The sequence below is a fragment of the Psammomys obesus genome, unplaced genomic scaffold, assembly GCF_907164565.1.
Source record: "Psammomys obesus unplaced genomic scaffold, mPsaObe1.curated_primary_1811, whole genome shotgun sequence".
In the NCBI taxonomy this organism is placed as follows: Eukaryota; Metazoa; Chordata; class Mammalia; order Rodentia; family Muridae; genus Psammomys; species Psammomys obesus.
Window position 1 is genome coordinate 2305054 of NW_026590701.1, and position 23969 is coordinate 2329022.

General features: G+C 43.3%; 1 protein-coding gene and 2 pseudogenes across 2 annotated transcripts in view; 1 reads left to right on the top strand and 2 right to left on the bottom strand.

The window, feature by feature from the left end:
• The window catches only part of Nubpl (NUBP iron-sulfur cluster assembly factor, mitochondrial), a 198857-nt gene that overhangs the window by 22100 nt on the left and 152788 nt on the right, over positions 1-23969 (bottom strand). For both annotated transcript variants that reach the window (XM_055608620.1, XM_055608621.1), the window contains exons 7-8: positions 23092-23185; positions 5494-5579 (exon numbers count right to left, since the gene is read on the bottom strand). In XM_055608620.1, coding sequence (XP_055464595.1) covers positions 5494-5579; positions 23092-23185 — 180 coding nt within the window. The remainder of the gene's footprint in view (positions 1-5493; positions 5580-23091; positions 23186-23969) is intronic.
• On the bottom strand, positions 7335-8032 carry LOC129677890 (tropomyosin alpha-3 chain-like; annotated as a pseudogene).
• LOC129677949 (small nucleolar RNA SNORA17) lies at positions 22098-22204 on the top strand (annotated as a pseudogene).

Below are 23969 nucleotides of genomic sequence, written 5' to 3' on the forward strand. Positions count from 1 at the left end.
GGTTAAACGCTGGCTGGGGCCTGTCACCAGCATTTAAAGCTGTGTTTCAAGAAAACTGTGCATGGTGGGGTGGGGCGCACTGCTGAGCAGAGAGATGAAGAGTAGTAACGAAAGTAGATTAGATTTGTAGGTGCTTTTCTATTCCCGTCTGGCCTGCACCTATTTTTGAAGCATCTGTACAGATACTATAATTTTAAAAATGGAATGGGTGCTCGTTTTCCCCTTAAGAAGTCTGATATGGAAAGAGTGAGTGCAGAGGTCTGTGTCTATACACCTTTCAAGGGCCAAGAAGTGCCATGGGCCATGCGGTTCAACTTTTCTACACCTAGCATTCTCCATCTCTAAAAGGAGGAATTATACAGGTTTCTCAAGTCTGCAACTGAAACAGTAACATTCAGAGCCACTATTCAGAGTACTACATGCTAAGTTATGCCAAGTACTAAATATGTAATCTAATTCAACCATTATGACCACTGGGAGAGTATCACTGTCCCTATTTCATAGACGAGAAACCCGATGCTGAATTACTTCCTCTAGGTCACATCATAAATCACAAAGCTCAAATTCAGTCTAGGTCACTGAATTGTATGTGGAAGCAGGATGACAAGTAAATGGACTGGGGAACTTTACTCAGGGAGGCAAGTGGATTGGATAACGACAAGTCAATACAGTTTAGCAGAGCAATTTCACACAATAATTAAGGCATAGTTACAGACAGGGCCTGGTTTGCATTCTCCTTTGCACTCAGGAATGCAGTCAAGCTGAAGCCTTCTTCAAGATCATGGTCATCTGCCTTTCTCTGAGGCTCAGCCTGTCTCTTGACTGTCATTTGAATCTACGGATCCATAGCTATAGCCCACTTTTCAGCGTTCCCATGTCCTCCAGCTTCACATCCCCACTCAAACAAGTAAACCTCAATGATAGGCAAACACTAGACTCTTTGAATGTGTCTGTGATTTGCCAGGATGCACACAGTGCTAATCTCAGAAATCTCAGGTGAGGATGAGCTCTCCTAGAAAACAGCAGTAGGCCAAGTCCCAAAGAGAAGTCTGTTTAGTCTGGGTGTGTAAGGATAAAAAGAGATTGCTTAAGTAAAAAGAGAGCGTCGAATGTGCTTGGGTGGGAAAGTGGCTGAAGATTCCGAGGACGCGTGGGATGCAGGATGTGCAGAAGTAGAGGCAGACCAAGGTGGCTGTGACAGGAAGAGCAGAGCAGCCTATGCGCTGGGGAGGATGAACAGTGGGCTGGGGATGGCGACTGTCCTGGGTCACGGTGATAGCGTGACTTTGGGCCAGTTGGCTAACCGTGGCACATGTTTAGGCAGGTTCCCTTGACAACAGGGATCCAGTCTCTTCTGTGGAGACTAACAGAGAAGCCTGTAGTGGGCTGAGAGGCCAGCTGGACATGTGTACAGGATTTCACACATAAAGGTTCCCTGGGCTGGAAATGACACATCACGTCCAAAATTACAGAATGCTGAAAAGATGCAAATAAGATAAAGACTTTGCCAGAATACCAGCCTCACTGGCTTGAAGAAAGTTTTCTTATTCTCAGAACTTAGCGCCCCTTCAACATCACAGAGTTAATTAACAGATCAAAAAGGATTCAGAGGAAGCAGGTCTTTTCCTTCTGGGGTCATCACGGAAGCTTATAGTCCATGCTGGGTAGCTTTTGCCAACTTGACATAGGCTAGATTCACCTGGGAAGAGGAGGCCTCAGCTAAGTAATTACTAATTGATACAGAAACATCAAGCCCACTGTGGGCCATGCCATCCTGGGGCAGTTGGTATATAAGAAAGGTAGCTGAGCAAGCCCAGGGAAGCAAGCCACTGAGTAGCATCCCTCCATGGTTTCTGCCCCAAATTCCTGCTTCCCCAGTGATGGACTGTGACCCATAAGATGACACAAACCATTTCCTTCCAGGCTGGTCTTGGTCATGGTGCTCACCACAGCGATAGAGAGTAAACTGAAACACAATACTTCGTTACAGAGGACACTGTCAGCAAGTGCATACTCACGGGATAGCTCAGTTAACAACTGCTTGTTGAACTAACGTTAAGTGAGCCTGTGTGTCACTAAGAAATAAGAGAGTAAACAGACATTCAGGCACTTTTGAGGAGCGGGGTTAGTTCCCAAAGAAAGGCCTGAGTAAGAACATCGCTGTGAGGCCAAACATTCAGGTGGTGAAACAGCACTGAGGTATGAGAGGCGCTCTTGGAAAGGAGGTATCAAAAGTGGGTCAGAATAGCATACATAAATTACTCATTATTAAAAATGGATAAGGATGAACATTCTTTTTTTGTTTTTGCAAAAAACAATCTACCTACAAATCCTGCTCTAATCAGGGATTCGTTATAGGTTTTTATCATTTCAGGCAGAGGGCAGAATTTAATCCCTCACCTCTTTCCTCCTTTCCAAAGTTATGCATTGAGTTAAGAAATCATTTAAATTAACTTCAAAACGTTCTTGCAGACATCACTAAACTCTGTCCATACCAATGAATTCCAATGACATCACTGTTTCCATGGTAACTAATGCACTTCAAAAAGGGGAAAAACAGAACAAGATGAAAACCAGGGGAAAGGGAATAAAGTAGAATAAACAGCACAGCATCGTCTTTGCATTATGGAACACTTTTTAATTCCAAACACTTTGCCATTTCTTAGACTCGGGGGGATCTTAAAAGCCAGAATCTCTGTAGCCATCATCCTCAGTTCTCACTGATAACCGAGACTCACTTTTCTTGGCAGCAGTATCATGGTTGTCAGACTACACAAGAGGCCCAGCACTGGAAAGTTCTCATTCACCTAGACCCTCACTACACATGCATGCTGTTCCTCAGGTTTAAGAGATGACTAAGACATCTACCCGTTTTTACACTGTTTCTGCAGCATCAAGGGCAAATGACTGAAATCAGGGCATAAAAAGAGGGCTAGCACAGAGATACAGTAGGCAGATGTCCAAAATGCCAGAGGGAGGACTGACTAATTCCATCTTGGAAACAGCCACAGAATACACAGCTCCGGTGATTTTCACTTCTATGCCATTCAGTCCCAACATGCCCATCCCATGACCACATCCTGGCCCTGTCAGAACCCAGGATGACCCTAACTCTACAAACTTAAAATTACTGGTGTGATCCCAAACGCTGTTTCCTCTTTTCACCAATCCTGGGTGCAGCCTGTGAGCCCGCACCGCCCACTACCCTCCACTTCTTCATGGTACTTCCCTGGTAGCATCCTCAGCTCTTATCCTTACGTGGCATCTAGCCAGCTGGCTTTAGTAGCCAGCCCTGATTCACCTGATTATGTTCTGGAGAAATTATATGGCCAGTATAGTAGCCAGCCCTGATTATGTTCTGGAGGAATTATATGGCCCAGTCTGTCTTGGATACCAGAAAACAAACAAACAGAAACATAACAGTATGAGACTGTTTTCTTCATTATTTATAAGTGTCAAGGGTGTCAGAGGAAAGTACCACCCGAGCTGAAAATATGCATGCTGAATGTGGCAACTATGGTCCCTAGACTCTGAATAGACAGAGTCTGTGATGGGCCTGATCCACAGTCACTGCGACCTCAAATGACAGCATTAGCTAAATGATCTACTAGTATAAACTGAACATTTCTGAGGGGAATGAGAGAGATAATCTGAACACTGCTCTTTGCAAACCAATTTCTTTTGAGGCTGTGCCAGTGTTGAGTGCAGCAGACTTATGTCTCTCCAGCCAAGGTCAGCATTCACGCCGTGCAGGATGAGGGCTAGTGTCTGAACCTTGCAGTGGCGTTATGTACTTTTTGCCAGGAAGAGTTACAGATCACTTGTTAAACTCGGTGCCGTCAATTCTGGTAGAAGGCTGCCTCTCTCTTTGCCACTTTATATTTTAACCTCACATAAGGGCTGCACTACTCAGTGATCTGCACAGCCATTACTGTGTCTAGTTTGTCCTGGAGGACATACTACAAAGTCGCATTGCTCAAAACACCTGCCAGTGTCTGCAGTGGCATGTGATTATCACTGCTGTAAGTTTCTTCCAAGCTAAACGTCGGGGTACAGAGCGCCAGCTCTGAAGCAGTCACACATGCGGGTCCACCAGTGAAGAGCCCCAGCCACCTGGAGAAAGCAGACAGGCGTGCTCCTGATGAGGCTCCTTCGCGCTCACCGGTGCCTGTCACTTGCCAAGTACACAGTCCTCTCCAGACGGCAAGTCAGGAGAGGCTCTCCTGGGTAGGTCCTCTGGACTCTGCTCTATATACTGTTTCATATCTTTTGAGGCTCCTCTCAGAGACAATGCTTAAGAAAATATCCCTGACCATTTTCCTGTGTCATGGTCTCATAGAAGAATATGAAGAAAGTTATGAATTCTTCCCATACCCAGACACACAAAATCATCATAGTTTTGGTGGAGTGAAGGTGGGCTAGAGAACTGTGAGGGCCCTGAGGCTAATCCACGGGTCTAAGTTTGAAAACATGTGTGTGAATATATGTGAGGACAGGCATGCATTGCATGACACACGTGTGGAGATGAGAGGGCAGCCCTGTGGACTCAGTTTCCTCCTTCCACCTTTCCATGGATTCTGAGGACTGAACTCAGGTAATCAGGCTCGCACAGGGAGCACTTTACCACTGAGCCGTCGTTCTGGCTTGATAGAGCCCAGATTCTATTGGATTTAAAGACCTATGTGGAGAGCCATGTGGATGGAAGCATCGCAGTGGTCTCATTCCAACTGACCTCTGCTAGTATTTCAAGGCTTTTGTGGAGGCCACTAGAAGGAAGATCTTTCTTTTCCTTAGGTTAAAGAAGAGGGGAGTGTGTTTAATATAGTTTCTTCCTCACCAGAATCTGGTGAAAGCATGCATCTGGTCTCAGCAGGGCATCTCTTGAGCAAGCAGCTTGTTTTAACCATGTACAAATGGACAGTGTCCTAACTGGTCACATGCTTCTTTCCTTTGGCTGCTAGAAAATTCATAGCATATTTAAGTTCCTTAATGGCATGCAGTTTGTTTGCTGACTTTACTTTGGGTTCCACCTGATCTTAATTACTCTTTGTCTATTTTTATTACATTGTTACATTATTTTGTCATGTACAGAATATCCTGAAACATTCCCTAGAACAACATGGGCTGTCAAGAGTTAAAATGTAGGCAGCCAGAAGGAAGAGGAGTTACCTTTTCACCTTCTTTCCCACAGGTGGTCTTTCTCATCTATGAAAACCTTTCCTGGGAAGCTCACATGACTCTGTCAGCATTTGGAGAGCATAGTTCTTCAGAAAACTTGCAATTCCTGATCCTTGCTTCAGAATTTCTCTTGTTTAGCATGACTTGGACATATTTGTAACCTTAAGAATGTTTTACAGTAACTGGAAAGATCAGCTAGGAGTTTCATAAAGTGTTCTACAAAAGGCTAAACTAAAACTCAAATGATGTTTTGTTAATGGCCTGGTTCTTAGGCTAGACAGGTGTCATACTTTATCAGTGAGGTTAAATGCTTACAGGCACGTGGACCTTTCGAAACATCTCCGCTCCCTTGTGTGCATCCATGAGTGCAATGTCCTGAGGCGTAGAGACGATCACAGCACCTGACCAACAGGGAAACAAAGCAAGGCTGTCTGTTAACGCTTCAGGGAAAGCTTGCTTCTATCCTCATTTTATTCACATGCTCACAAAGTCTGCTCCATTACCTAGTAACTTCACACAAGTTTGACACAAGCAAATAAAAGGTATCTACTTTTTCCTTCCCTGACTTTGACCCCTGGCTTCTCATATCACAGCTAAGTGAGCAACACAGCCAGAGCACTGCAACCCTTCCCATTTAGGCGTGTGTTAGTGAGACAAGTATCAGGCCAGCCTTACTGTCCAGAAGTCAGGTGGCCGCACAAAGTACTAAGCATTGTAACAAGGATGTGCATGAGGTCATGAAGTTCTAACAGAGGGACAGGAAGAGCAGTAACAGGAAAAGGGGTTGGTGAGTTGATGTGTAGGGTGGAGAAATGGAACACAAGGAGAACAATCAGGAAGGTAGCCAGAACGGTAATTACTAAGCTGAGTTTTAAAAGTTGTAATCTGAAAAATTCCCACTTCGGTGAATGATTTGGTAAAGCCAAGGGCTGTGGTAGAAATTCAGGCGCAGCCTGGCCAGGCTTGAATGGAGCCAGCATGGAGTGATGGTGACGGAGGTCTTGGGTTGGCGCTATCACCCCGCACACGCAGACGGCACTGGGAGAGCGCTCAGGGGTAAATGTAGGACCGCCTTTCACAGAGTAAACAACGAAGGCCTGGTTTGACCAGCGACTCTGTGACCTCCTTCACTTCCGTGGTTTCTTACAGAGACTCCAAAAATGAATATGTTATCGATCAAATGCAACCATTGGCTTACAACTAAATACACAGAAACAGGCCATTTCAGAGCCTAGAGGGAAGCATGAAAACAGAGGAGGAGTTATCAATAAATATCTGATTGGGTGAAGTGGTGGTCAAATGGTACCACTGAGTACTAACTGAAGGTGTATTGGGAGATGCTAGGTAAGGGGAAAGAGGCAGGAGGACCCAGTGACAGCACACACTCATAGGAAGACAGGCAGAGCAAGCTAGAGCAAGCATCGTCTCATGGCGCTTCCCTAACCGGAAGCCACAGACTCTTCTTGCACCAAAATCCTTATCTTTCACGTTAATATCAAGAACTTGAATTTCATTGATTTGATTTTTAAAGTTTTTTTTTTTTTTTGAGGGAATTGTTCTTTATTCTACAATGCCACTTGTCAATATTCAGTATCAAAACAGTTGCACTATGGGGTTCTCTTTCACCTGAACATAGCAATTGGGTGGGCACCCAAAGGATCAGCACACCACCTGCCTGCAAAGAATTCTGACAGCCAATAGATTGGCCAAGGTAACCCAACCCCCGCCCCGAGCAAAATTTCAAAACGATATAAAATTTAAAAAGTTTCTTTTTTACAAAAGCTAGTCAAGATTTCTCCAGCACTGACTGACACAAAGAGCTGGCCCTTTAGAGACAGCAGCTTCAGGAAAGGGCGGGGGCTTCTCAGCCACTTCTCATGTGGCTAGTGGCACGAACATAATCTTCCTTCCCTTTCTCCCTCAGGGTCACCTCAACTCTAAGGGCAACACGATCCATTTTGTGAGCAGCTGGGATAGGGGCTGAGATGAGACGGGTCCGGGCTCAGGTGCGGGGGCTCAAGCATGCTTGTCTAACAGGCCCTGGGAGCTGGGGGCGTCTCAGAAGGCTCGCCGGCTTATCTGGTCACACCTGCTGGAAAAGGTAGAAATAAAAACAAGCGCCAAGTTGTTCACAGAAAGCAAAGCTGAAAACCTTCTCAGCCCGGAACAAGTTTTTGTTTGGTGCACTTCAGCTTATCTTCAAGTTATCAACGGTCTTTTCCAGTTTGGCTACCGATCTTTCAGCAAACTCAGCAGGGGTCTCTGCCTCCTTGAATTTATCAATAAGAATCTTTATTTCTTCTTCCTACTTGTCTTCTCTTTGAGAGTGCCTTTCTTTGGTAGCACTCAGACACTTCAGGTTCTGGTGCATGTGTCTGAACTGCTCGTCCATCTCTCGGCAACGGGACTCTGCGAGCTCGGCTCGTTCGTCCGTGCATTCCAAGTCTCCCTCAGTAATCAGCGCTTACAAGCCACCGCTTCATACTTCCTATCTGCCTCTTCTGCAATGTGCTTTGCTTCCTTTAGCTGCATCTCTTGGAGCTCCATCTTTTCTTCATCTTTTAGAGCCTGGATTTTCAATCACCTTCATACTTTTCTCACTCTCCTCAGCAGTCTTTTCCTTTTCCTCTAGCTTCTGCAGAGCAGTGGCAAGGTGTTCTTGAGCGTGGTGCAGCTCCTCTTCAACCAGCTGGATCCTGCGGGTCAAGGAGGCCACCTCAGCTTCAGCCTGCTCCCGGGCCGCCCTTCTCCCTCCACTTTCCGCTGGAGGCGCTCGGCCCTCAGCATCATCCGCCTGCCGCTGCAGACCCTCAATCTTGCGCTTCACCGCCTCGATGGTGGTGATCCCGGCCATGACGCCCACCCAGCCGGTTCTGGAAACCAGGTCCCAACCTCCTCCCCTCGGCGATGTAGCCACTTCTCCTTGGTTGTACTTTTTTATTAAACTTTTTTTAAATCTAGAAGTAACTTTAGAAAGGAGGTCTTACCCATTCTCAAGTTTGAGATTCAGATACATAAGGATTTAAAATCTGGTTCTACAGCTGATCATCATTCACCGTATGTGGGCTTCAGTTCCCTCATCCGCAGTGCCCCACTGTGCGCGAGCACCCAGAGCTGAGGCATGCAGCGGCACCAGACACTGCTGCTGACATGAGGCCCTGCCTCCAGTGAGGGACCCTTGCTGCTAGCAACATCCCCACTCCTGTTTATTATTAGCAAGACGCCTCAGAAGTTGCCAGGAAGGTCGTTTCTGGCCATGCGCCAGATCATCCTACTCTTAAATAGTTTCATGGATTGTTCCAGCTTTCTTTTCTTAATGTCTCTGCTTAACAAACCAAAAGCTAGTCCATAGTTCTCTACTTTTAAAAGATGGGGAATCACATCTATATAAAAATTATTCTCTACACATACAAAGTATTTCCACAATCTGCCACCTTCTTGATTCTGTTATTAATATATTTTCATATCCAGTCATGTGGAAGGAATTAATTCTAGCTCTGGCCCCAACTAGCTGTGACTAATCTCGGGCAAGAAACTCAGGAACACCCTGGGTTTCAGTTTCCCTGCCTGTAAAACTGGAATCTGTGTTGACCGTTTCCAAAGCCTCCTACGATCCTGTGACTGCACCGGCTCCTGACTATTTCTAAACCATGCCACTTTTCAACCTCACTGCCCCAACTACCTTATTAAGTGGAAGTAAGCACTGCCTCCCCAAACCAGACCGCTCTCGCTGTACAGGAACAAAAAACTTTGTTGACTATTTCCTCCCAAGCATCTCCCTCATCATAACCCACTATGCGGGGGGGTTCTCCATTGCATTAGCTCTAAAAAGTGCTCTGAACTCTACATACAGGACATAAATGCATTCTTGTTTAACTATTCTTGTCTCCTGTTTATATCTCACTGCACAATTCAGGTTTGTATGTTTTATGGTCGGTATGTTTGTCCTTCAAAGGATAGACTTGTTCCTAGTTCTCCGTGTGGTGATAGGACCTTGAAAGGTCCTCCTAGCCTGCTTTCTGTGATTACTCCAGGTCACATGCTCATATCTAAAGACTTGAAGGGGGAACTGGGAAAATGAAAGGGAGACTTGATCTGGAGGATGTGGAGAGAGGGAAATGCTAAGCAAGAGAAAGAGAAATAAAGAATACCAAGGATGGCTGAAAAAGCCATAGGGAAACATGATTTTTTATTTTTAATGTTAATTTAAAAATATATTTAAGTACATGTGCATTTTTGGAGATGTCAGTACCATAGGATGACCAGCAAGAACAAGCCATTAAGCAGCAGCCCCTTCCCATGGCCTCTGCACCAGCTCCTGCACCCAGAACCTGTCCTGTTTGAGCTCCTGTCCTGTCTTCCTGCAGTGATGAGTAGTGATGTGGAAGTCTAAGCCAAAGAAACCCTTTCCTCCCCCATTTGTTTTCCGTCCTGATGTCTCATCAGTAATCCTAACTAGGACAATGTATATACATGTAGAAGTAATTTAAATGAAGTTATGCTATAAGGGGTGACAATGTTTTTCCCAAGAGCCAAAGACCATCTGACAAAAACCCTGGTGCCAAGCATGAAACTTCTCCTTTGTTGTTGGTCAGGGGACTTCACGAGACATCCCAAATAATATAGGATATTGGTGTTCCCCTTGGTTGCCTCCAAGAACTTGAAGTACTGCTGAAGAATCCATCTTTCAGAAATAGAACTTGGAGGAATTAAACTGGAATTGACCTGGAAGCCTCCGCCGTGAGACCTAGCTATCATAGTATTCAGGGGTACTATAAAAATTGACAAAGCAGAAAAGCAATCAATAGTCCTAGGACTGTGACACCTATGAAGCACAATGATGACTGCCCTGGGAAGATCAATAGTGCAACAGCAGCTCCTGTATCTGAGGGGGCACCGACAACTGTCTAACTGCATTTAAAGGCCACGGACTAGGAAGGGAACCACACCTAGTACTGAAAACCCAGTCAACTACTCGTGGCCAGAGAGGTCAGAGACCCAAGAAAAGAATCCACTATTATTTTATTTTCTAAAATAATATAATTATAACTGTAATCTAAATACTTATCCTTATAGCCTCAAGCAATAAATTGAGACTATTATAGATACCCACAACTGATCAATATGCAGAGAATAAGTGACTGTGGGGTGCCCAACCTCAACAGACACATCTACAACACAACCCCTTCCACCTACAGCTCAAGGAAAAATCACAAAGAGGGGAGAAAGAGCCTAAAAGCTAGAAGAACAGTCTGCTGTGAAAGAATTAGAGGATGTATGCCAATCATTTCTGGTGAAGTATCTCAACAGCTTAAAATATGATCTCATCAAATTACCAACACAATTCTTTACAGACCTTGAAATAACAAGTCTCAATTTCATATGGAAAAACGAACAAAAAAACAGAATTGCCGAAAAGATCCTGTACAACAACAGACCGTCTGGAGATATCTCCATCCCTGATCTCAAGCTGTACTGTACAGAACAATAGTAATAAAAAATGCATGGTACTGGCATAGAAACAGAATGATGGATCAATGGAATTGAATAGAAGACCCAGAAATAAACTCACACATTTATGGACACCTCATTTTTGACAAAGAAGCCAAAACCATACAATAGAAAAAAGATAGCATCTTCAGCAAATGGTGCTGGTCTAACTGGAAGTCTACATGCAGAAAAATGCAAATAGATCCATACTTATCACCCTGTACAAAACTAAAGTCCAAGTGGATCAAAGACCTCAACATAAAACCAGACACACTAAACCGCTTAGAAGAAAAAGTGGGGAAGAGCCTTGAACTTATTGGCACAAGAGACAACTTCCTGAACAGACCACCAACAGCTTAGGCTCTAAGAGCAACAATCAATAAACGGGACCTCATGAAACTGAAAAGCTTCTGTAAAGCAAAGGACACTATTGTCAGAACAAAATGACAGCCTACAGCCTGGGAAAGGATCTTCACCAATCCTATGTCTGACAGAGGTCTAATATCCAGAATATAAAGAACTAAAGTTAAAAAGCAACAAATCAAGTACTCCAATTAAAAAATGGGATACAGAGCTCAACAGAGAATTCTCTACAGAGGAAAATCGAATGGCAGAGAAACACTTAAAGAAATGCTCAACATCCTTAGTCATCTGGGAAATGCAAATCAAAATAACCCAGAAACTTCACGTTACACCCATCAGGATGGCTAAGATCAAACACTCAAGTGACAATATATGCTGTGGAGAAAGAGGAACCCTCCTCCATTGTTGGTGGGAATGTAAACTTGTACAACCACTTTGGAAATCAATCTGGCACTTTCTCAGACAATTAGGAATAGTGCTACCTCAAGATCCAGCGATACTACTCCTAGGCATATATCCAAAATATGCTCATGTATACAACAAGGACATTTGCTTAACTATGTTCGTAGCAGCTTTATTTGTAATAGCCAGAAGCTGGAAACAACCCAGATGTCCCTCAGTTCTGGATACAGAAATTATGGTACATTTACAAAATTGAATACTACTCAGCAATTAAAAACAAGGAAATCATGAAATTTGCAGACAAATGGTGGAAACTAGAAAAGATCATCCTGAGTGAGGTATCCCAGAAGCAGAAAGACACGCACAGTATATACACTCACTCATAAGTGGATATTAGACCTATAAGATAGGATAAAAGTACTAAAATCTGTGCACCTAAAGAAGTTAAGCAAGGAGGAGGACCCTGGGTAAGATGCTCAATCTTCATTCAAAAAGGCAAACAGGATAGACATTGGAAGAGGGTGAAAACAGGGACACGACAGGAGCCTACCACAGAGAGCCTCTGAAAGACTATACCCAGCAGGGTATCAAAGCAGATGCTGAGACTCACAGCCAAACTTTGAGCAGAGTGCAGGAAATCTTAGGAAAGAAGGAGGAGATAGAAAGCTCTGGAGGGAACTGGAGCTCCATAAGGAGAGCAACAGATCCAAAAAAATCTGGGCCCAGGGGTCTTTTCTGAGACTGATACTTCAACCAAGGACCATGAATGGAGATAACCTAGAAGCCCTGCTCAGATATAGTCCATGGCTGGTCAGTCTCCAAGTGGGTTCCCTAGTAATGGGAACAGAGGCTGTCTCTATCAAGAACTCAGTGGCCTACTCTTTGATCACCATCCTCTGATGGGGGAGCAGCCTTAGCAGGCCACAGAGGAAGACAATGCAGCCAGTCCTGATGAGACCTGATAGGCTAGGGTCAGATGGAAGGAGAGAAGGACCTCCCCTATCAGTAGACTTGAGGAGGGGTTTGGGAGGAGAAGAGAGAGGGAGGGTAGGAGTGGAAGGGCACAAGGGAGAGGAGCTACAGCTGGGATACAAAGTGAATAAACTGTAATTAATTAAAATTGTTTTTAAAAAATAAAATATGATTCTTAAGCTTGATGATACATTCTATCTTTAAAGTCTAGACTTTCTACTTGGCAATATTTATTTTTTTATAGCTCATAACACATGAAGCAATAAGAACTAGCCTAGAAAGGACCCCTGTACACCATTAGGAGTGATGTCACTTCAGCTCTCTGATAGAGGACCCCTAGAGAACTTGTGCTCCCTCTACTGACCACAGGAAATGTCAGCAGTAGTAAAAAGAGTGTTTAGTTTGCAACGGTGTGATTATTTGGGGGTGTTAAAAGATTCTGTCAAGGATCTCATCAAGAATTTTGTATTTACTTCCTAGGGTAAAATGTTTAAACCCAAACAGTTATATAATGTTGTTTAAATATACTTTGCAACTTGAGCCTTTTATAACTTTTAGATCTGCTGAGATTTACTACAAAAAGTTAAGTGTCTGGTAGATTCTGACAAATATGTGAACAGCTCACAAAATATTTACTTAGTTTATTGTCTTAATTGTTAGTGACTATTTAGAGGAGAGTCCATAACTGGACATCTGACTTTAGGACAGAGCTCAGAGCAGTCAAGCATTTCAAACTAATTACTCCAGGTTGGCTGATTATAGTTACAGTGGGGTGGACCTACTCGTCTATACAGCACAGCCTGTGGGGCACAGATCATATCTAACCCCCTGCGTGGCTGAGAGCCTCAGCACGGGAGCAAAATAAACAGGTACAAAGCCTTCTGGGAAGCACGTCTGCAGGACAGCGTTTAACCTTACAACTTCTGAGCACCTTAACATAAAGCCAAGGGAGGCTCAAAAGGACATGAGTGCATGTTCACAGTAGTCGTGCTCACTGCTGCTGACCCCACCTGACCTCCTTAGACACGTGCTCACAGCACCAGAGCCAGCATCCACAGGGACTCAGCTTGTGCTTGGCACACACGAGGGCCTCAGTTTGAGCTCCAGCACCACACGTGAAAGGAAGACAGAAGAGTCAGCTTGTGCTGGTCTACCATGAAGCCAAGTATGTAACTGTTATTAACTGTGGACTGGGGTGAGTGCTGTCAGCACCTTCCATCACGCCTCAGCTTCCAGAATTAAAAACAGCATTTACTGTAATATCAAAGAACACTCACGAACATTAGCTTTCAGATTAAGGAAAATGTGATCTACACCCAAATCCACCTCAATTGTGTTCACAGACTGCTTCAAAATATAGCTACTTCTTGGATGAGTCACTGTTGGTGTTTTTATGCTTTCTTCAATCAGTTAATAATTGACTAGAGTCACAAAGCACTGATATTTTATTACCATATTTTCCTAGCCTTGGTGGCACATGCCCATAATCCCTGTAGAGGGGCAGAGACAGGAAAACCCCCACAGGTCTAAGTGAGCCTGTTCTACCCAGTGAGTGCTAGGTCAGCCAGAGATGCTTAGGGAGGCTCAAAAACCAAATAAGGAAGAAAGGGAGGATGCTTAGGGAGGGAGGGAGGGAGGGAAAGAATCTTGTTAACTGTTATGAAAAAGAACTGTCAAGGCACTAATGGATGAAAACCCTACTATTTCAAAGTAACCAGCAGAAAAGGACAGTCACTTCCTTTTTTCACCAGTGGAATCTGGATACAAATTTAATGCACTGAGACACAATGGGGCTACTGACATCACCTAGGCTGCACTCCTAAGGAACTGTGGGAACAGAGGAAGGAAGCTTCACAGATTCTAGGGTATAGGATGGAAACAGGTCACTCAGCTGTGGGCACTTGATCTTTGTCTGTTTCTTTCAAACTCCTTCTCTTCCTTCTTCCCCCTCCCTTCTTATGACTAGTGGAGTTAATATAAAACCCTACTTCTTGTTCATGCTGATTGCTCAACACCTTGGGAAGCCCAACTGTTGAATACTTATCTCTACCACACAGAAAGTTCTCACTTGGCTGTGACCATCTGTCTACACTGAAGGCTAAGATTTAATATTTTGAATCTCAAATTCTGTTACAGGCACTTGTGGCCCAACCTGCCCATGCTCTTCGTGAAACTACCAAAGTTTGTTTCAGAATAGAACAGATTCCCTTACCCACGTCCTTTCTTTTTTAAAGTGTCTTTGAAAAAGTGGCCTTGAACTCGTGATCCCCTTGCCTCGGCCTCCTGACAAATGGATCACACCATGTGCCAACATTCTTGGCTCATAGTTTTGTGTTTGCTCATTTCCGAGCTGTGACTTGGAAGTCAGGGCCTTGTATGTGCTAAGCAAGCTCTCTGCACTGAGCTATTTCCCAGCTGTCACATCAATTCTTATTCTTTCTTAAAAAAGAAACTCCAGATAAGAGAAGTACTGCTCTCGATTGCACTAACTTTTACTAACCAAGCATGCTTCAAGAAGCAGAGGAATGAGGCCAGGGACTTTTCAGGGAAAGCTTTGCTTCCTAACAACATAATGCTCAAGACGTCCGGAACACCTTCCAGATGCTCAGCAAGCCTGCACCGTCTACAATGAGACGCAAAGCTATTCAGGTTGTGGAGTTTGTGCTCTGTCAACATCTTATAGGCTTACATGTGGATTTTAATGTGGGCCTGACCGTACACTACTAACCACTAAGCCATCAAGTAAGCCATGAAGGAAAGTCTCAAGAATTCATAAACAGTATAACAGAGCGGCCTGTTGTAAAAGTGTCTGAAACAAGCCCAGCTGAGATGAGCAACTGGAAGGAAACTGAGGAATTTAAACACCTGACGTTTGGTTCACACAAGTGATTCTGAAAGCTGACTACGTTAGCACCATCTACACATGCTTCAAAATATGGGCTCCTTCGTGGAACTCTACAGAAATGTACATTCACTCTTAGGCTGTTTCATCAAATTGGTTCCTGATGCACTCTAACGTCTACTTGCCATGTATGTTCAACTATAAATAAAATGGCGCTAAGTAACATGATTTCTTCTTAGGTTTACACAGAAAACACGGCAGCTAGTTAGCATCGGTGACACATTTAATTTTAGAAACCTGAGTCTAAACTAAACTAGGACTGAAATTCTGACTAGGGATAAAGCTTGATGCTAGAATGTGACCTTGTATGCAAAGCCTGGGCTCAACGACCAGCAATAAATAAGTAAACAATGAAACATCAGAAATGTCCTAAAAGATAAAATCTTGAAATAGTTTCTAGCCTTCAACAGTTGCTTACAGTTTTGTCCAACTACAAAAGAAATTTATTCTGAAAATAATTTTCATGATTCAGTTACTAAAACAATAACTGTTTATACCACACAGTTCTTGCTAAGTATCTGTGAGAGCCAGTCTTTACTGTTAGGCTGACTAGATTTGGAATCAACTGCAGACATGTTTCTGGATGGATCTTTTTATTTTGCTTTGTTGTTTTGTGCTTGCTTGCTTGTTTGTTTTTCGAGACAGGGTTTCTCTGTGCAGCTTTAGCTGTCTTGGAACTAGATCTGTAGTGGGAATCCAAGACTGAATAAAAAAGAGAAAAAGGCAAAATCGAACTCAGGAGCAGCACTCATTTCTCGCTGTGGCTGACGTGCTAGAAGCATCTCCCGCTGACATCAGCATGCCTTCCTTGACTGCGAGCCCAAATGTGCCCCTTCCTTCTCCCCTTAAGTTGTATCTGTCACAGCAACAAGTGTCATGTTGTCATGTCACAAACATGACAACCCCTAATGAAATGCCAACCAAAGGTTTATGGAAGATCAGCATACCCAAAGGAAGTCTAAAACTACAACATAAGTCATGATTTCGGGCTGGAGGAGCGGCTCAGCAGTTATCAGCACATGCTGTTCCTCCATGTCAGGCAGCTCAGAGCTACTTGCTACTCCAACTCAGGGTATCCAACACCTTCTCCTGGCCCTTGTGGATACCCATGATTACACAGACACACACATATGAATAAAAAAAAATCAATCTTTAAAATGAAGATTTAATGCCTCTGACAACTAAAAATCTATGACTTAAGTCTTCTACATAGTGCTGGCTTTACAGTTACATGTCAGTACAAATTATATAATTATAGAGAAAGCAAAGCACTAAAATAAAAAAGAACATTTCTCTGACCTTACGGTAATTTTCCAAGATCAGTATTAGATTATATTTAAAGGCTTACTCGTGCCAATTTAAAACTATTTTAAAAGAATTGTGTTTTTTAACAAAAAGATTTTATGTGATTTACGTTAGTGAAATCACTGTTATTTTTGCTTTAAAGAGTAAATACTACAAAAATCAAGGAACTATTTCAAATAATGGTCATTCACTTACTTAACACAGCAGCAATAATTTCCAGATCTACCAATCCCAGATTTTCATTTTATAAATGACTGTTCAAATCAGCAACGTGTTACCACAGCAGAGAAAACTGATCAAACCAAAACTGCTGATGGAGGAGAGAAGAGGGTGAGCATGCTTAGCTTGTCCTCAGGAATATTTATGAGTTGGTAGTTCAGTCATCCCAGCTCAGGATACACCCGTACAAGCAGCACCTGCCTTTCACTCTAACCAGTGACTGAAATATTAAAGTGGCTTAATTTACATTTCCTACCCCAGCTCATTTCAATGAATGAAACACAAAAAGGCTACTGGTGGCTTCTTTTATCTACAGGGCCCAGACATGGAGGGTCCTAGACGGGAAAAGGATGTCAGCCATTATCATAACGCAGCCACAGTGCTGCGCAGCTTCTTGGGAGCCCAAAGGCTCAATCCTGACCAGCTGACCACCCACCACACAGCAGCTCCTCCTGGCCCAGGAGATAGTAGAAGCAGGGCTCACACCAGGGCTGCTGGGCTCTCCTCTGTGACAAAGAATGCCAGTGGCTCTCTCTCAGCCTCTTAGCCTTTGTCCCTTCTATCATGTGAATAATTTCCCAGCATTTTATTTCTCTATCAATCTTTACTTAATAAGGCGAAGATTAATTTCAACTGACTATACATTCACCAAGGTAGGAGAGAAGCTGTGAGGTAATACCACAGAGTCTCTTCCCACAGTCTCCTCTCCTGCTGGAACCAGGAAGCAGGGAAGCTCAGGGAGACAGCCCACAGAGGTCAGTTCCTCAGGGCACTAAGGAACTGAGTGGTTTCCCCCTACCTTTACCCAATCAAAATCAACATTTACATCTGTTATTTTGCATCAGACAAAATAAGCTTGATTCAGTATTGACCTATAATATAAATATTCTGCTCATAAGGTTGACGGCAATCACAATTTTGCCTTCTGAGCACAGGCTTTTCACAAACTTGCCTGCACTCACTATTGGTGCCCCTCTCAGCTGTTGAAGACCATCAGTTCCCTGTGCTGCTGAGCATTTCATTTGTCTCTGCCACTAATACGAAATGAGATGATGGCCACAAAAAACAAAAGCTGTCCACTTGCCTTGCCAACTCCTCCTCCCATCAGTGTCTGCCCAGAGCCCCTCTCCACCCATCACTGTCATGGCCAGTGCCCTGAGGAACTGACCTCTGTGGGCTGTCTCCCTGAGCTTCCCTGCTTCCTGGTTCCAGCAGGAGAGGAGACTGTGGGAAGAGACTCTGTGGTATTACCTCACAGCTTCTCTCCTACCTTGCAGTGGTTCTGGGAGTGGCTATAGCCCCCACCAAGCACCTCCTTCACAGGTTCCAAGACTCTACAGAATACTAACACCATTCTCTCCACTTCTCAGGTGGAGGAGCAGGAAGAACTCCTGCCATTAGTCCCTGGACGCTTCATCATCTTTTAGTGTCGCTAATGCTGCTGCTCACATCCCTGGACCTAGATTCTTCATTAAATTAAGATGTGTCATCTGCTAATATAGCACTGTAAGTCACTAAGACTCTCTAGTCTTTAGAAAGAGAAAACACGTTTCACATACTTGATACAAAGCATACACTATTTAGTTAGTTCTAAGAGTTAAAATAAAGCTTCAGAGGATCACTCAAAGACTTCAGTTGATGCCAAGAGTGAAAGAAAAATCTATTTGAAAACTAGAACAGTGTACATGTTTTCAAAATCTTTTAAGAAAATTACAAGCCTCTCAAAAAATACTAGTTCTCTTCTATTATGGAAAATAATCACATAATCAATAACTCCTAAGAGAGCCTCAATGCACATCTGGTGAACAAAACAGAATTCAGCTCTGGAACCTACCCAATCCAAGACATAGCAACAAATAATTTACAAAATAAAGTACGAGACAAAACCTAGTAAGATGCATCATCAATAACAAGGTAAGAAATATAATGAAGCCAACATTAATGCCACCTGTTGGCATTTTCAGTAAGACAAGAGCGACTCTACAGTCATGATCTCAGCCCCTAACCGTTATCTTTCCTGCAATTTACACGTAGGAGTTTCTGGTCTGTACTCAGAATGTAACAATTTAGTGGTCCATGTAAGCTCAGATTAACATGATTCTTCCCTGATATGCTGTCAACACATTCATCACTGTTAATGTACAACAGTTTAACACAACTAAGAGAATAATTATTTTCTTTGAAATTTCTTATACTGAGCCAGTCATCTACCCACAGAACAAAATGCTACATACAAAGCGTTGCTAATTAGCAGTTAGAAAGAAGATCTTTTTGCCTGAGCAGGCCTGCTAAGAATTTCTAAAATAATGCCTCTTTCCAAATGCAAAACATTTATTTTGTCCCCAACATGGCTTGGAGCAGATGTGACCCTGATAGAGACTTTAGTTCACAACATTTCGTCACTGTGACAGAACTGTGGAGAAAAACAACTTAAAGGACTTATTTCAGTTCATTATCAAAGGCTTCTGTCCACGGTCACTTGGCCTGGATAGTTCTGCCCCACTGGGGCACAGAGAGAACAAAACTGATGGAAGCAGAGAAGGGATGAGGGCAGGGTGTGTTGTCTAAACCACTGAGGAAACTAGCCCCCTATGTCCCAGCCATCTCTCACCAAAGCCACTGGCTGGAACCACACCTGTAGCCTGAGTCTCTGTGGGGAACATTTCATCAAACCACATCCAGTAAATAGCTCTTGTAAAGCATTTACACACCTTCTAAAAGGGTACTTCTTGGATACTTAGATATTTACAATGGAACAGTGCTAGTGATACTTACAGCCAGATACTCATTAACACAGAGCCTGCATGTAACCAAAGGACAAGCTGCTCCCCATCCCAGCACAACCAAAAAGGAGATATTAAACAGTATCAACTGTCCACAAGGATGTCATCCACATCAAAATAAATACCTAAAAGTAAATTATTTTTCTCTCTGGCTTTAAAGAAATGCTTTGTTTGACTTATACATAGAAAAAGCAGCAGGAGAGATACAAGAATGAGTAGTGGAGTGTTCAGAGGACCGTCCTCTTTTCACTCAGACAGTGATGCCCGGTCAGCCTACCGTTGTCAATATTAACTGCATATGCTACTGCCCAAGCAATCTCAGAGACATTTGGATGAACAGGAAAACATTCTGGCATTGAAGCAGCTTATAGCCTAGCTGGGAAGATAAGACATACAGTGAGGAAACTACCATTCATGGGTGCTCCGCCTCCCGAGTCCCTGCAGGCAGGCAGTGAGCTTGGTTGTGCTGGAAATGCACAGGTGGGTGAGCAGAGGCTGAGGAGACCGGAAGCGGAGAGGGCAGCACTTCAAATGGTGCACACCGCAAGTGAAGGAAGTCTGAGTGCTGACGAGTGCTCCAAATAAAATACTGTGTGAATTTCAAAGAGGAATAAATGAGTCCAATGGGGGAGGAGGGAGGCAGGATGTGGGCATTAGAAGGGAGGGCGTTTTCTAAAGGTCATGCAGGACTTGGCATACAACTGGCTGCAATGGAAATACATTTTGAATGAGAACCAAATATGTGTACACCCAGACTCAGCAAAGGGAAGAGAGTGAGTGAGGGGCTATGAGGGTGTGGGCAGAGGGTACACAGGGTTTTGGAGTAGGGATCTCACTTTATGTAAAGAAATTTAGCAGGAAGTCTAGTCAGAGACATGGGTCTAAAGGGCGTTTGTGACTTAGAAGAATACAGCACAAAAGAAAAAGTAGAACAGACTATCGCAAAAGAGCTTTAATGTCAGGACAAAAAGGGAAAGGAAACTAGTTTTATAATTAGAGAACAGATACTTCTGAAGGGCAAACAGGACTCTGGCTGCTCCAGTAGATAAACTGGTAACAGTCCTGATGCGCCATGCCTGAGACCACCCCAGGAGCCTTGGAGCCAGCCCACTTCCAGTGTCTTCTTAGATACACTTGCAAAGAAAGGGCATTGGCCTAAATAAGAGTAAGCTTCAAGAATGAAGCCTTGAACAAACATTTTAACAAACACATAGAGAAATAGTCACACATACCCCAAACTCTCCTGGACATCATTTTTTTTTTTTGGCAGGGCATTTTTGTTGTTTGATACTGCTAGTCCCTGCTTTTGAGGACTGAACCCAAGATCTTACACATGCAAAGAGCCAGTTATGCCTGCTCCTCCACTGTTCTGAATTATAAAATCAGTGCATGCTCACTAGAGAAAATGAGGTCTTTTCACTAGCACTGTCAATGCTGTCATGCCATGGCACATAAGCACTAACTGTTGTGGCTCCACAGCGGACTGGGGTCACAGTGATCAAGACTGGGTCTACAGGCCAGCACAAAGACAGAGGGGTCTTTCAGTGAGGCTCCTGGAACTCTGCTGAAAATTAAGGAGCTGCTTCTCGATGGCCTTCAGACTTTTCTTGGGATGGGTGAGTCAAGGTTCAGAGTAGTCTCTTGGGAGTCAAAACATTACTCCTCAGAATAAGCCCCCCAGCTAGAGAGTCACGTCATAGGGGCACAGGTCTGACACAGTCATTGGTAAATGTAATTTTAACTTAACATTAACTTCAGCTTAAAATGGGTTGGATGCGCTAAGGCTGAACTCAGCAAAGCATGGCTCAGATGTTACAAGGGACCCCTGATCCAGAGATTCCAACCAAAAGCTTTAAACTCGATCAGAGTTGATGTGAACCTCAGGTATGATACATTGTAAATGTGGGGCCTTGAGGAAGTCAGTTAACTCTTGTACTTTAAAAAGAAAAAGGCACACTAAATAGTAGAGCAATCGTCTAAATGATAAATTATTTTTATTTGTCATTTTATGCCAGTTTCATCCTTTACAGCCCATCTTACCAGAACACTTCATTAAGGTAACAGACACATTAACCAGTTAATACGCCTAATAATGAGGCTCTTCTGCTAGTGACAACAAACACCTATAGCTTGCCAGAAAAACGTTAGATTTAAGCCTTTTAATAACTAAATGTCAATGGCAAAGCTGAAATGACCAGTAAAAAATTACTTGCAAAGATATTCTGAGTTTCCATTATTTTCCTAGAAGCCCAATGTGTGGGTGCATAGGCACACATTTCCAACTGTTTCAGAGAATTAAAATGAATTAAAATAATTAATGAATTTAAAATGAATTAAAATAGAGAAACTACCAATTTTTAAATTCCATATCAAAGAAAGATAACCTACTGATATATTAGAATCGTGTACACTTTACAAATAAGCCATTACATTTATTCCCTTGACTTTAAAACCAAGGAAACAGCAGACTATAAACATTTCCTTCTGCCCTTAGAGGCACTGAAGGTGTGGCCGTGTGTCACACGTGCGGCGGGAGGCGGCAGAGAGGAGAGCTGTGTCGATGTTCCGTGTAGACACAGATGTGCACAGTATGGCAGAGGCGTTGCCTAGGTTAGCCTGGCCAGGGCGGGAGAGCTGGCCCTGGTGAGAGTTTACAGGCTCAGACACTTCTCAGGCCCACACCCAGGGCTTTGAATTGGCCCACCCCAAATCTAACCACTCGATGAACTGCTAGAGTGTGTGAAGGGGCCGAACCTACAGATCCAAAGCCACAGGCTCTCCATGACGCGGGGCAACAACAGGAAATCCAGGAGGAGTCGCGGTGAGGACCCAGTGTTGATAGTGTAGCAGAAACCAGAGGCCTCTACCAGACCCAGGATTCACCACAATGCACATTTGCAAGCCGGAAGTATGAACAGAAGGGTGTACTGTGGGGTACTGTGGGGTACTGTGGGGTACAGCTTCCACAGTGAGACTTCTTTGTGTGTGCTGCCGGAGAGGTTGTTAGGCTGGAGGGCAGGTGCCAGGGGAAAGGGAAATACGTGGGACTGAAGTGCATTATGTTAAATTCACAAAGAACCAATAAGAAGTTTTTTTTAAAATCCATAACTATATTTGCCAAAAAGCCAATTTTCCTACCATTTACTCCTACTCAGTTTCATTAACTAATATTTTCTGTTTGTTTGTTAGCACTTTGCTGCTAAGAGTTGAATAGTCAGCATAGCCAAACAGCCATGATCTACCTAAATATACTTAAATGCTATAATAGTCCAGAATACAGATTTATATGCCGTTAAAAGTACCTTGTTTTTATAAATATACACATTTATCATCAAAAGTGCAATACATAATTCTGATCTCTAATAGTCAATTTGTAAATAATTTTAAGACAGAAAGTTTGTCTACAATATAGTTTACTTTATGTATAGTAACAGCAATACATCAAAGAGAAAAGCAAATCAAACTTTTAGGATTTACCTGAAATGGGAATATTCTGTGAAACCGATAACTGCACGTCTCCTGTTCCTGGCGGCATGTCAACAACCAAATAGTCCAGCTGACCCCAATCCACCTAAAACCAAGATTGACAGAAATAACACCCTGCACAGCAACCTCAGGAAACACTGATGTAAACAGACTTAATATGTAAATTACATATGGAAAACAATAGCTATCCCTTGAATCCCCTCTAGATCAGCACTGTGCTGTGGGTTAAGGACATTCAGATGAGGACATGGCAGACACTGCCCACTGGACCTGCTTTGCATGATAAGCTTAAATTTACAGGTGACAGGGCCTGACACATGCTCATGAGTGACCTCTTCTACTATGGTCTTCTAGCCAGGGTAAATCATTTATTTTTACTGAATACAGTTTACCTTTTATCTAGGAAGGTTTTTAGCTTTTTGTCCCCTAGCTTGTTTTAGTATAGCATTTCCTATGCAATAATTTTTGTTACTTTTCTTTCATAAAAATAAGCATTCTCAACTTCAATTTAGATGGAGAAATGTCCTGTGCCCTGTTCTCCTCAGCTGGCTCTTTCCTTGGCTTCTCTAGTCTCTGTGAAAGGCCCTAGGATCCTCTTAGTTGCCTACACTAGAAAGCTGACCTCATAATTAATGTTTCTCTTTCCTCATTTCTCCCAGCTAGCCACTCACTCTGTCTGGAAAAACAAACAAACAAACAAACAAACAAAAACTCTCAAACACATCTTCCTTATACTGTCAAGAAATCAGGCCACAACCAAGTGTTCTTGTTAAAGCCTCTGGGCCATTTCATCGGTGCCAATCCAGTTCATCCCTAGCAACACACACACACACACACACACACACACACACACACACACACACACACAC